The 13,768-nt window shown below is 52.7% G+C and overlaps 1 protein-coding gene and 1 long non-coding RNA gene across 2 annotated transcripts in view; both read left to right on the top strand.

Annotated features, from left to right (window-relative positions):
* Positions 1–58: 58 nt before the first annotated feature.
* Positions 59–13,768, top strand: part of SPATA32 (spermatogenesis associated 32) — a 14,273-nt gene continuing 563 nt past the window's right edge. The window contains exons 1-12 of the mRNA XM_077747763.1: positions 59–123; positions 805–886; positions 6,423–6,477; positions 7,324–7,378; positions 7,686–8,542; positions 10,989–11,222; positions 11,326–11,381; positions 12,266–12,409; positions 12,776–12,847; positions 12,937–13,051; positions 13,295–13,470; positions 13,577–13,735. Of these exons, the coding sequence (XP_077603889.1) occupies positions 838–886; positions 6,423–6,477; positions 7,324–7,378; positions 7,686–8,542; positions 10,989–11,222; positions 11,326–11,381; positions 12,266–12,409; positions 12,776–12,847; positions 12,937–13,051; positions 13,295–13,470; positions 13,577–13,735 (1,972 nt within the window). The 5' untranslated portion in view covers positions 59–123; positions 805–837. The remainder of the gene's footprint in view (positions 124–804; positions 887–6,422; positions 6,478–7,323; positions 7,379–7,685; positions 8,543–10,988; positions 11,223–11,325; positions 11,382–12,265; positions 12,410–12,775; positions 12,848–12,936; positions 13,052–13,294; positions 13,471–13,576; positions 13,736–13,768) is intronic.
* Positions 8,715–9,244, top strand: LOC144217961 (uncharacterized). The gene is made up of 2 exons (XR_013331007.1): positions 8,715–8,778; positions 9,127–9,244. It is a non-coding gene; the product is annotated as an uncharacterized LOC144217961 (long non-coding RNA).

Genomic DNA, 13,768 nt, shown 5'->3' with positions numbered 1-13,768 from the left:
CTCCAGCGCCCTCCCCCCACCCCCCAACCCCCAACCAAAGAGCGCACTGGAGGCGGAGGGGCAGCGGCCACCAGTCGGCTCCCCGCCTCCCGGACAGAGCCTTGGTCAGCATGGGAATGACAGGTGGGAGTGTGCTGGCGCGCGGTGGGGCCGGGGCGGGGAAAGTGAAAGGGAGGGGCGGGGCGCGGAGGGGAGGTGGAGATTCGGTCCGGGGCCCCTCCCCCTGCTCTCAAAGCCCCGGGGGGTCCCTGGAAGGAAGACGGAGCCCAGCCCACCGTCCTCCCTGCTCTGACCACCACGCCGGCCCTGGCCCTGCGCGGTGCACAAGCTTGTGCGCAAGGGCTCACATGCACACCTGTGTACCGGCCACCGATTCAGCGGACTCTTGAGCCGCTCTGGGCACACGCAAAGAGCAGTGGTCTTGTGCCCAGGAAACAATTCCCGAATTATCCCAAACTGCTGATAACCCCAAAATCACGTTCAGTTGTTCCTGGTTGATGATTGGAGCCTTTGCAGAGAGATGCAGTGGGCTTCAACAAATACTGAGCACCTCCTTTGTCTTTTGCACTCTTTTCTGTACCAATGAGCAAAGCCATTTGCCCCTTAGATTTCCACTGAAATGGGGGCTTTCTTCTGGGGACCTTCTTTCCCAGGAGGACATGAGCCAGCATTAACAATGTGCCGAGAACCACCAACCAGAGAGCAGCTTTTCCCCTTTCCCAAACTTGTGGGGTAACAAATTGATGCAGACACCTTAAATCACTCCTGTGACATTTATTGCACCCCCTTCATCTCTTGTGTCAGGCCCTGAGTCTGAAGAGTTAACTAAAAATTAAAATGTGGGCTAGACAGCTAGGTGCCTCACAGAGAAGAGGACACTGGAGAGGTGAGTTGGCCTGTCAGGGATGAGTAGGATTTTGCCAGAAGAGAGACTTTCTTGGTATCTGAAATAGCATGTGCAAAGGCACTCAGGCACAAAAGGGCCTGCTGCGCTCTGAGGTCTGCAGGGGCGGGGTGGGTGTGACTGGAGGAGACGCCGCGGGGTGAAGTCCTGAAGGTCTCCAGGAAGAAGTGAGCCCTGAGCATCATCTCAATAGAAAACAAGGGACATTTCAGAGAGAGGAGACATCTAAGGCTCTGACAAGGGAGAGGTCCCCTTAGGGAGAAATGTGCAATCGGTAACTGGAGTTGGAGTCTAGAGCTCAGAAGAGGGAATAAGAAATAGAGATTGGAGGGCTCTCTGTGGTCTCAGTCACAGGCCTGAAAGATCCAGAGGGGCAGAGGCTATGCGTGTTCATCACTGTAGCCTCTAGAACACTGCCTGGCCCTTAGCTGGGGGTTCAACATGTATCAAAAAATATATATGCATAATATTAAATCATACTGAAGAGCTTATTCAGTGATGAAAAGCAAGTATTCCCTGCAGCACAAGCACACTCTTGGTCTCAGAACAACCACAATTGTTTTCACTTGAACTGTTTTTCTGCCTATATTACCTGCTTATCTTTCTACAAGCTTACAGACTCTTTCTTGGTTTATCAGTTCTAGACATCACCTTCCTGCTCTAATGGATCCACCCTCCCCCATCCTCCCAACATCAGTTTAGATCTGTTGATGCCTTTGTAAGTTTAATATACTTATATCTTTATTTTTTATCACTTTAGACAGTATCTTTTGATGCCCTACATAGTAAGATGTTTTTAGTGCCCCTACCTTTCCCTTCAGCTTTCCTCCCTGCCTTTCACCTCCCAGTGACTCTAACCTGTATTTTGCTTTTCAACACAAAGTTTGGTCCCATTTACACTGTCCTATAGCCACAAATACGTTTTCCAAATTTTATTTACATGTTGGCTCTGAGGGTTGAAATTAGCAAACAGGACTTACATTATTGTGACTACATAGCTACTGTTTACTGCAGAACCAGGAAAGGTACTACAGTGACCTTTTCTTTCTCATACAACTTTTTGTTTTTCCTGGAGTTTCTAGTTGCCTTTTCCTTATATTCTTAGTGTATCATAGGCTTGGCTTTCATCAACGTCTACATCCAGTCAACCATGCTATAAAGTTTTCTTTATTTCAGAAATCTACTACCCCAAACCCTTCCTCTTCTTGCCTCTGTACAGTTAACATTCTAGGACTTAGCTGCTGTCCTGGGGAGGACACACTATTTCCTTCCTGGGTCTCTTGCTTTACACCTCTATTTTGTTTTAGCACATTCTCAAATAACTTCCTAAAAAAAAGAGGAAGTAAATTTCCTGAGTCCTTCCATGTCTGAAATGATAGGTTGACTGGATATAAAACTATAGGTTAGGGGTACCTGGGGGTGGCTCAGTCAGTTGAGCAACTTTTCAATTTGGCTCCAGGTCATGATTTCATGATTCGTGCATTTGAACCCTCCATCAGGCTCTGCACTGACAGTGTGGAGCCTGTTCAGAACTCTCTCTCCCCTCTTTCTCTCCCTCTCTTTCCCCCCTCCCCCACTTGAGCATGTGCTCATGTGCTCTCTCTCTTCAAAATTTAATTAATTAATTAATTAATTAAAAAAGAACTATAGGTTAACATTTTCCTCCGAATTTTAAAGGCACCCATTGTTGTTAACTCTGCTGCCCATATAATTGATTCCCCTCCCCTTGTAGGTGACTGGTTTTTGCACTTTAGGAGCATTAATGAATTCCTTGTTCCTAGTACAATGAACTTTCACAGCAAGAATCTTTTGACATCTCTAGTGCTGGGCATTCACTGAACCCTTTTAAGCCAATGACATCATTCAGTTCAGAGAAATTTTTATTTTTATTTTCTATATCCTCTATTCTTTCTGGATCTCCTTTTTATAACTCAGAATTGGACTATCTCTTGATCCTTTTCTCTCACATTGTATTGATATTTTGGCTCTACTTTCTGGGAATATTTTCTGTTTTATTTTCCAATTCTTTTTGCCAAAAACTCTCTTCCTAATTCTTTTTCAATAGCACCCTATTCTTGCTTTTGGGTTGGAATATATATTGTTGAATGCGTACATCTCAGAATCTCTCAAGATTTTAGAGTATTTTTAAAGCTCCTTTCTGTCTCCCAAATAACCTCTGGTCTTCTAGAGTCACCTTTTCTCTTGGTCTGTCAATTGCATGTGGGCACTTTCCTCAAATGTCTGGTGATGCTTGGCTGTTCATGTTTAAGAGTGAAATCATAAAAAGCTGATCAGGAACCTGTGGCTACGGGAGTGATTACCTGGCAGATGTTACTTTAGGATGATCAGGCAGGAACCAGATATATCTCTGTCTAGTTCAAGAAGATCAACAAAACTGATAAATCTCTAGCCAAACTGAACAGGAAGACAAAAATTACCAATATGAGAAATAAAAGAGGTGACATCACTACAGGATTTACAGATATGAAAAGGATAATAAGGAATATTACGAACACCTATGTCAATAAATTTGCCAACTTAGATTAAATGGACAAGGAAACTCCAGGCCCACATTCATAAGCTTCACCTGTGACTTCTACCAAATGTACGGAAGAAAGAATACAAATTTTATATCTACTCTTCCAGAAAATTGAAGACAGAATACTTACCAACTCATTCTATGAGGCCAACATTATTCTAATATCAAAACCTGACAAAATCAATGTAAGAAAATGATATACCAATATACTTCATGAACTTTGTGAGAAATTTCTTTTCTTTTTTTTTTTTTAATTTTTTTTTTTTAATGTTTTATTTATTTTTAGGAGAGAGAGAGAGACAGCGTGAGCAGGGGAGGGTCAGAGAGAGAGGGAGTCACAGGCTGAAACAGGCTCCAGGCTCTGAGCTGGCTGTCACCACAGAGCCCGACGTGGGGCCCGAACCCACGAACCGCGAGATCATGACCTAAGCGAAAGTCGGACGCTTAACCGACTAAGCCACCCAGGTGCCCCGAGAAATTTCTTTTCAAAAATTAGCAAAGCAGGGGAGCCTGACAGCCTCAGTTAGAGCATGCAATCCTTGATCATCATGAGTTTGAGCCCCGCATGCGATGTACAGATTACTTAGATAAATAAAAAAACTTTTAAAAGTAAGCAAATCAAATTCAACAATGTATAAAATAACACATTATGACCAGATGAGATTTATCTCAGGAATGCAAGGTTGATTTTAACATTAAAAACTTAATTTATTTCACCATAAACAATATAAAAGAATTAGTAACAGAATAAAATATAACATTGTTCATATGTTGTAGCATGTTATATATAAAAGAAAAACAGGGGCACCTGGATGGTTCAGTCATAAAAGCATGCAACTCTTATCTGGGGTCATGAGTTCAAGTCCCACATTGGGTGCACAGATTACTAGAGAGAGAGAGAGAGAGAGAGAGAGAGATGAAAGAGAAACCATATAATCATCTCAATAAATGCAGAAAAGCATCAGACAAAATCTGGCCTCTCTTCCTAATTAAAAACTAAGTGAACCAGGAATAGAAGGGAACTTTCCTCAACCTGATAAAGGGCATCTATGAGAAAAGCTACAGCTAACATCATACTTAACGGTGAAATGCTGAATGCTTTCTCCCTAAAGTCAGGAACAAAACAAGGATGTCCACTCTCAATTCTATTCAGCATTGTACAGAACATGGTTCTCAGTCCAGTAAAGCAGAAAAACAAAATAAGAGACATCCAATTTGGGAAGGAAGAAGTAAAACCGTCTTGAGTCACACACACTGAAAGTAATCTCTATGCCCATTGTGGGGCTTAAACCAACGACCCTAGATCAAGAGTCTCATGCTCTACCGATTCAGCCAGCCAGGCGCCCTTAGTCACACACATTATTGTTTATATAGAGAACCCTATGGGATGTACAAACAAACAAACAAACCAAACAAAAAGCAAAAAACTAGACTAATAGGATTTGGGGATGGTTACAAGACATACATTTCTATATACTAGCAACCATCGGTTGGAAATTGAAATTATTTCACAGACTACAGAATGTAACCCAAATCCCTAATAGAACATTCCCAAGTTGGACACAGAGGTCCCAAGTTGAGCCAACCTCAGAATTTTGCTTCCAACCCCCAGTGCTCCTGTGAGGTTCACACCATAACACTTTATTCTCTTCCTATCCGCACCCAGTTGCTGCTCATGGAACGGTTCAGGCTGTGGGTGTTGATTAGATTGTCCAGGAAAATTTTGTAGGGCAAGCAAAGCCTCTGAGGTGAGAGGCCTGGAGAATAGCAGCACTGGGGTCAAGCGGAGTTGGAAATGGAGACGGGGAGGAGGAAGCTAAGGGAACATGGCATTGGTGGAAGATTTGGAAGAGACCACTGAGCTGGCTCTTGGGAGTGGCAAGTACATCCTAGCCCGGTCACGCAGGTGATCCAAGGGGATGCCCAGGCCCAGAGGGAACATGGACGTGCCCAAATCCCAGTCACAGAACCAGCCTCTACATCTCTTAGGAAGAGGCCATGCACATTCTGATCCTTTGGCTATAATCCTGGGAGCAATTCTTCTTAGCCAGAGCCAAGGCCATCATTTCCTGCCCCATTCCAAGCTCCGGGGGACCCAGCTTTCCCACTGCGTGACAGGGCCACCATCAACCGCCATCTACCACCCTGGGGAGCAGAGAATGGGACAGCCTGGTGCCCCTGCCCCCCAGAGAATGAAAAACAAGCCTTTTCTGTAAAAGATACAAGCCTCCAGGGAAATGACTGGGGTGGGGGAGCCTTCCCCAAGGCATTGCTCAGTCTCTTCTGTAAGGGGTGATTGGAACCCAGAAATCAGATAGCTGTCAGCATCCCCTCAGATCAAATGCCTAGGGTGAGAACCTCGGCCTGCAGTGGGGGGTGGGTGACCCCAGGATGTGATGGAAAGAGAAGCCTGGAGGAGAGAAAGGGTTTCGGGATAGGAGAGGCCAGGTTTCAGGTGAGCGGCAGAGCTGAAGCCTGGCCAGAGTGGAGAATGGGGGCAGAGGGGCAGGAATGGAGGGAGATGAAAGTTCTCAGGGGGTCCCCACACAGTTGCAGGCTCCTGGGTAGAAAAGCATGCAGGACAGGGGAGTTGAGAGTTTCTGGAGTCAAATCTGCATTCAGTTCCTGACATCAGCCATGATCAGCTGAGGGACCCTGGGCAAATGAACCTCTTCTCATTTTTTGTTGAATCAATGAGATAAAGCAAAGAATGTGCCCATCACAATGCCTGGGCTAGCGGCACTCAATAAATGGGAGTGCAGCCTTGTGGAGGGCAGTGATGGATCGGGGAGAGCTACGGGAAAGGCAGATTAGGGTGTGGAGGGGAGCAAATGAGTGCAGGGCTAGTGACCTTCGTAAGGAGAGCAGGGAGCTGAGGGGCAGGACAGGAGAGAGAGGGCGAACGGGCTAAGATGGGGGACAAGGAGGGAGGAGGTGGCTAAAGCAGCACCACCCCCTTCACCTCCTTCTCCCTGCCAGGTGCCAATGGATTTCCCTGCTGCAGCAAGGAGTCAGTGGACGTTGTGGAGACGCAGTGAGAGCCAGCCCCCCACCCTCCAGGACCGCCACCCCTTACCCCTGCCACCACCACCAAGTGTTCATACACACCCCCAAGCCAGGATCTCCCTCCATCTTGCTTCTTTCCAGAATCTCCCCGGGGGGCAGTATCCAGGCCAAAAGGCCGTGGGAGGTGTCCTACTCCCTCCCTGCTTCTTCTGCCTCCAGCCCCTGACATTAGTGAAGGACTGAGGGGTGGCGGGGCACCCTGGGGGCCATGGATGGGAACTGATGCCTTCTCACTGCCGCGCTCTGAGGACAGAGCTACCTGAGATGAGGGTGGGCAGAGGCCCAAAGAAGGAGAGGGAATCCCCCTGGCTGAGCACTGAGGGCAAGGGCCCAGAGGGCAACAAACGTCCAACAAGAACTGAGGGGGATCCTACACACACACACACACACACACACACACACACGCGCACACACACACGCACACCCCTCTGCCTTTCAGGCGGAGGGCACTGCCCTTGGGCTTCTCCCTCTATAGGGAGCCAACTTTGGGCACTGGCCACAATGGCTTACTGGAATACTGGATTAAAATGAAGACTCCCGGGCCTCACCTCCAGCTGACTGGGTCCCTCCTTGGGGTAGGGGGCAAGCTGGCAAGCTCTCCCGGCACTTCCTAAACTCGCTAATATCTGCACAGAGCCCTCTGGAATCCTTGGTGGATGCAGGGACAGTGAGGGGAGTGGATGAGCTGGGGCCGTCTTGCCAGCCCCTGTCCAAGGCAAGGGGACCTTGAGGGCCCCAGAGACCTCCATCCCCCTAAATCCACCCCACCCACACCACGGAGGCCTGTCATCTGCTCCGTCTCCTTCTGTCGTAGGAGTGCCACAACCCCATGCCAGTTCCAGCTGGCACAAGAAGAAGATGAGTCTGAGGTAACAGTGGGCGGGCGCACCTCTGAATGGGAGGCAGTAGGTAAGGGGTGGGATTCTTTAGGCCCATCTTCCCCCAAATCCTTTACAACTCTGAGACCCTGGACCACGCTCACACACACACACACACACACACACACACACACACGCTGCCTCCCGGCCGGCCCCGGGATAGTCTCTGTGAAGAGGCAAGTGTAGGGGAGGAAGCAAGCAGTGAGGGGGTAGGGCAGGGGAGGGGGAAGGCAGGGAGTTGGCGCCAGGGGGGACCTCAAGGGCAGGGGCCTCCCCAGCTTCCTTCGAAACGTTTCAGCTGGAGGAAGAATTTCTAGAACTGGAGCCCATGCAGAAAGTGGACCTGGACCTGAACCCAGAAGTGGAGCTGGAGCTCCAGCCAAAGCCCAAGGAGGGCCCTGAGCGGCAGGAGGACAGGATGGAGTCGCTCCAGTCCTACGCGCAGCAGGACATCGGTCAGTGGAGCATGAAGTCCAGTTCCAGCTACCTGAGTTCTGCAGAGGAGGACCAGGCGCCCGCCCACCATCGCTCCATCCGCGTGCAGACCTCCAAGCACCTCTTCTGGGCAGACAAACTCATCCAGGCTTCAGAACACAGCCTGCAGCAGGCGGTCGGCATGCAGCTGGACAAGAAAAGCACGGGTAAGGCCACCAGTCATCAGAACCCGGAGTCTGACCCCAAGGACACCACGGCCTCCAAGCAGCAGCTCCAGAGCCCCGGCACCCGGCCAGCTTCTCCAGCCACAGACCCCCAGCAGCCATCAGAGCCCCATTCGACCTCCCCCAGTCCCCCGCCAGCCATTGGCCTAGCAGAGCTGATCAACTTTGCGTCCTCCTTGGCCGTGGCTTCGTCCAGCAAGATAGACTTGCCCAACTTGGAGCGTATGATCAAAGCTCCCCCACAGAAAGCTGAGGCACTGCCAGCCATGGAGCAGCCAGAGAAGGAAGAGTTCGCTACAGAGTTGTTAGAGAAGCCACTTGAAGCCGGGGAGCCACAGAAGGCGTGGAAGCAGGAAGACAAGAGCATCCCCCACAGTTACCTTGACTTCAGCAAGCCAGGGGTCAAGAAGGCCACCATCGAGGGGGAAGTGAAGCTTCTCCAGGCACCGGTCATATCCCCGGTCATGACCCCTCTGCCTCAAGGAGCCGTGAAAGAGTAAGTGAGGCTGGCCCCACTGCTCCCCAAAAGAGTGTGCTGGGATGTGTGGGTGGGCTCCCTCCTCACACAGCTGGGAAAGGGTGGGGAAGTGGAATGAGGGGCTGGGTGGGGGACGGGGTGGGCTGTGAGGTCGCAACCTCCGTGACCTCACAAAGGCTGCTGGAAACAAGGTTCCGGTGGACTGAGGCGCAGCGCTAAAGCCAGGGCTGGAGGAGGCTTGGGGACCATGGAGGGTGAGCATTCCTGGGCTCGGGCAAGGAGCCGGGTTCAAAATGGGAAGGGCCATTCTAGCATGAGGAAGTGTGGTCCCCCTCATCAGAAATGCTCGGGCCAGCATCTGCCCTGCTGAGAACCTGGTGGCCCCGGGCCCGGGACACACCGTGGACTGGATGGAACATGAGGGAACAGGGTCCTCCAGCACACCTCTTGAAAGGACACAAGAGAAAGTCAAGCTGCCGTCAGTATGCAGCAAGATGAGGCCCTCTTACCCCCAGGGCCCTCCTTGCAGTGGCCTCTGGGATCATCCCTCTCCCCGACCCTCCCACTGGGGCCCAAGTGACACTCTCTCTTTTACGTTGCAGCTCGGTGCCGAGATCCAGGAAAGGGAGTCCATTATTGCTGAAAATCCATTTTAAGGTGTCGTCCCCCACTTCCCCCAGAGAAATGACTAGACAAAACCAGTAAAGCCTCCAGTGCTGACCCCCGGCTCAGACTTTTTGTGCCAACGCTCCTGGACTAGTGAGCTTACAGGCCGCGGCGTCATGGTCTCAATTTTTTAGGGATGCCACCCCCTTTGTTTTAGCTACCCTAGCCCTGCCTGCCCACCCCGCCCCCGAGGGCTCTGCCAGCCCTATGTGGCCCCTACTCACTCCCCATGGGTCGTTCCACCTCGCTCACACCCATCCTGACCTCTCTCAGCCAGCAGGAGAGACTCATAACCAGCCCCAGGGAGGCCTCGGTGCCCTCTCTGAGGCTTCAGGTTTCTTAGGTCATGAAGTGGGGCCTCCTCTCGGCCTAAAGCCAGGGGCATGATGGGATCGTCTTAGGAGAGAGCCTCCTGGGGGTGGGCTGGGCAGGTGAGGAGCTGTCCAGGGGCCACAGCCTTGAGCTGGAGGTGTCTCAAAATGCAGGGGAGAGCCCATACGTAACGATGCGCTTCCCCATGTGACCCAGACACACGCAAACACACACGCACGCATGCACACACACACCCATCTGCTGACCTGTAACATCACACAGGCATGTGCATCTGCACATACGCTCACAGACAGCTCCACACACACATGTGCACAGGCACATGTAAACACACATGCCTGTGAGCCAGACACACTCCTAAATGTGCACACAAATGCACACGCCTCCCCACGTTGGGAGAAGACAGGCAATGTGGGGAAGCTTCTGGAAGAGGACAGGTGGCAGCGAAGGAGGGACGGGAATTCAGAATGTGGGGAAGGACCTGGACCTGAAAAGGAAGTCCGGGAGAAAGGGAAGGAAGAGGCTGGCCTACTAGTGCCAAGGTTCCCTGTCAAGTGAAAGCCCCCGCTTGCAGCCCCTCAAGAGGCGGCCCTGCCTGGAGAGAGGGCCAAGGAGGGGGGTGCCTGGGGCCTAGAAGCGTGCGATTAGGAAGGAGTGAACAGTTGGGAATGAGCCAGGGCCAGAGGAGGGCAGGGACGGGCAGGAGGCCAGACAGATGAAGGAAGAGGAGGTGCAGAGGTGAGTATCTGGGGAGGGGCTGGGCCATAAGTGTAATGTGGCTGTTGGGGTCCATCTTCCTGGAGCATCTGTGAACTGTGGTTTGTAAGTTTGCACAGTTTGGAGGAGGGGATCCTTCCCTCGCCGGGAACCTGGGGTAAGGTGGGCCCCGGCCCTGGCTCGGGCTGGCCTCCTCCTTCCCATGCCCTGACTTTGGGGCTCTAAAGCCTGCTTCTCCCTGGGCTTCTGCCATCCTGTGTTAGCTTCTGGAGTGGGGTTGCAAATTCGGATCCCTTCATTGGGGCAGAGACTCAAATTCAGATCCCTTCATTGGGTAAAACAGCAGGTTCCCCAGCAAAGAGGAGAAGTCTTGTGGCGAGGGAGAGAAAGTGCACCCCTGTCTAAAGATGTTAAAGTTCACCCCAAAGCCAGCCTGGGGGCTGCGGGCCCGGGCCGCAGGCCCAGCCTCAGACCCTGCGACTCTGCCTTTCAGGCAGCACAAGGCAGAAGACCAAGCGATCCCCATCGTTGGCGCAGAGAAAGTACAGGTGACTAGGGCTGACAAAGGGTCTGCTGGTACAAGCTACTGCCCCCAGAATCCTCTAGATAGGGGACTGTGGGAGTAGGCTGGTGTGGGGGTCCTGGAAAGAGGTAGAGCTGAGCCCCACAGGCCTCGTCCCAGGGCCCCTGGAGTCTGAGCATTGGGCGGTGGGGAAGGGGGTGCTCAGCCCCATCTTCTCCTGCCTCCAAGGCCTCCACAGAAGCCTCCACGACTGCCCCCACCAGACCTGGGAGAGGAGCAGCCCTGCAGGACGCAGAAGGGGAGGCTGCAGCAGCCGCAGAAGCCCCCTGCCCCACTGACCCAGGTGGAGCCAGCATCCGTCAAGGCCACAGGGGCTGAGCAGGCTCCCCAGAGGACCAGGGAGCACAAGCGCCTTGCAGCTACCCGTTCAGTGCAGTCAGGCTCAGGTTCTGGGCCTCAGAGGTAAGGGCAGGGATCGGAGGCCTGGGATGCTGGGTTCAGGTGCTTGGCCCTGGCATCTCTCTGCAGAAGGTGCAGAGGCCTTTCCAACTTCTTCCCCCTGAAGCAGAAGGAGCTTTGCAGACGAGAACCTGCTACCCATGACACCCCGGCAGCTGGCAGGTGAGGGCCCCAGGGCTAGGAGCAGGGTGGGGGGCGGGGGTGAAGAAATTAGGGAATGCTCAGAACCGAACTGCAGAGGGTTGCCTCCCCAGAGGCTGGGGTCACTGTGAGAAGTTAGTGACCATATTGTAACCGTGCCTCAAAGTCAGTCTAATCGGCTAATCTTTACAATTCCAGGGCTCACCGGTGTGTGTGTGTGTGTGTGTGTGTGTGTGTGTGTGTGTGTATGTGTGTGTATGTGTGTGTGTGTAGGGATGGATTGGTGGATAAAAAGGTATTTGGATGGTGGGTAGATGGATGGATGGATGGATAGAATAGGATAGAAAGAGAAAGGGAGGAAGGAAATTGGAGAAAGGATGGGAAAAAAATAACCTGAGTTCCCCCACCCCCTGGAGTCTGGGGCTGTGGGGTTAGGGGTAAAAGGAACCCGTTCTACATTTGGGGGCCCCAACACCCCTTCTAAGATCATGCCCTAATATTGGCAGGATCCCTCAAAGCAAAATCATTTTACTCACCATCAATAATTTTCAGTGCCTGCTGCATGCTGGGTGCCAGCAGGGTCCCCGGAGCCTCAGAGCATCGCAGCTCCAGAGCCCGACTGTCAGGGTCCAAAGCCCAGCCCTGCCCCTACTGCTGGTGTGACTTGTGGCATAGGTTTTGAATGTTTTTTCATACAGACCTATCCAAACACTAGTTCGGAAGTGAGAATTGAATGGGGAATTAACACACAGCAGCCACTGTTATTCTTTAAATGTTATACTTGCCCCAGGGGTCGGAGTGACCCAAGCCTAGAGTGATTCAGTCCTATTCTGAGCTAGCAAGGGTGGATCTCAGGGCCCCTGTGTGCCGTTCACCTTGCTGCCTGCCTCCCTCCCTGCCCCCAGCGTTCCAGGAGATCTTCAAACTGTTCAGTTCCAGCCCGACAGGCACTGTGGACATGCGCAGCATCAGAGCTGCCCTACGCAACGTGGGTATCCAGCTGAGCCCACAGGAGATGTGTGAGGCTCTGCAGCAGGCGGACCTGGATGGTGGGTGCCCCCGTCCCTGGCTTCTCGTCCTCCCCCATTGCTAGCGCTGGAGGATGCCTCCTTTGTCCACAGAATCCCTGGTCTGGTCCTATTTTGAAGTCTCCTCTTCCAGGAAGCCTGCTCTGATAACACATCTATCCCATTGCCCCTAAAACATTTCTGCTATGTGAATACTTGTCCTGACTTGGGGCTCCCCCAGGGGAAGGGCTATTTCTCCCCCATTCAGCTGGGGTTGACGTTCGGCTGGAAGTGGGAGTGGATTCTCTAATGCCTGGAGAGAACTGAAGGCAAGCCCTGAAAGCATATGGAGTGCAGGCCTTCTGCAGGGGAGGCACCCCCAGCAACCCCTCCCCTCTCTCTTCCCAGGTGATGGAACTGTAAGCTTCAAAGATTTCCTGGGGGTCCTCACCGACAGCTACCGCCTGGCTCAGTGCTTAGGTGAGGAGCAGGGCTGGTGGGGTATGAATGGCCTGGCCTGGGGGAAGGCTCCTCCTCACCCTCCCCTGCCTCGTGATCTCTGCTCCCAGGCCAGGTGAGGAACAGCCATGACCCCCACGGCCTGCAGACCCTGTTTTTAGAGATTCTGTTCAAGCTGATGAGCCAGGGCTTTGTCTCCCACAAGTTGGTGCAGGAAGTGATGAGGTAGGCACGGTGTCCCCAGCTTCAGGGCCCAAAATAGGGGAGGGGCAGACTCTTGCAGGAGTTCCCAGAAGTTTCTGCCCCAGGGACCAGAGCCCTGAATTCTGAGTCAGTTTCCTGGGTCCCAACTTGCCCCAGGCCAGAGACAAGTGGCTTCTGGTCCTGCTTTAGTTTCCCCACCTATGAGATGGAGAGGCCCGGGAGGAGGCGGTGTCTGAGAAGTCTGCCCTATTTGTCTCCTTCAAGCTACTACACCAAGAAGCGGCGGGCTCTGCGGCTGAACCCAGACTGGAAGGGCCGGTGGCGTGGCCACAGCGGCTCCCGCGCTCACGCGGGCCTCACCTTCTTCTGCCAGGCAGCGCGCCTCAGCGGCCTCTCCAGCGACGAGCTGGAGCTTTCGCTGAACAGACTAAACAAAGCGGGTGCGCCCCAGGCCGGGCGGGGACCTGCCGGAGGGGGCGGCCCTCATTCGGAACCTGCTGTCAGGACTAGCCTCTCCTTTTCCTCCTCCTGGCTTCCCCTGTCCAGATGCGCGCAGCCCCTACGCTCAGATCCCTAACTTGGCCAGGCGGACACCGCCAGAACACAGGTCGTGGAAACGAACCCCGCGCCCTGACGTCCGAGGTCCCAAGTCCTGCCAGCTCAGCAGCCGCAAGCTTGGGTCCAGCCAGAGGTCTCTCAGCCCCAGTGAGAGCAGATAAAGGGAGCCGGCGATGATGG

The sequence above is a fragment of the Crocuta crocuta genome, unplaced genomic scaffold, assembly GCF_008692635.1.
Source record: "Crocuta crocuta isolate KB4526 unplaced genomic scaffold, BGI_CrCroc_1.0 scaffold289, whole genome shotgun sequence".
Classification (NCBI taxonomy): domain Eukaryota; kingdom Metazoa; phylum Chordata; class Mammalia; order Carnivora; family Hyaenidae; genus Crocuta; species Crocuta crocuta.
This window is presented reverse-complemented; position numbering and strand designations above follow the sequence as displayed.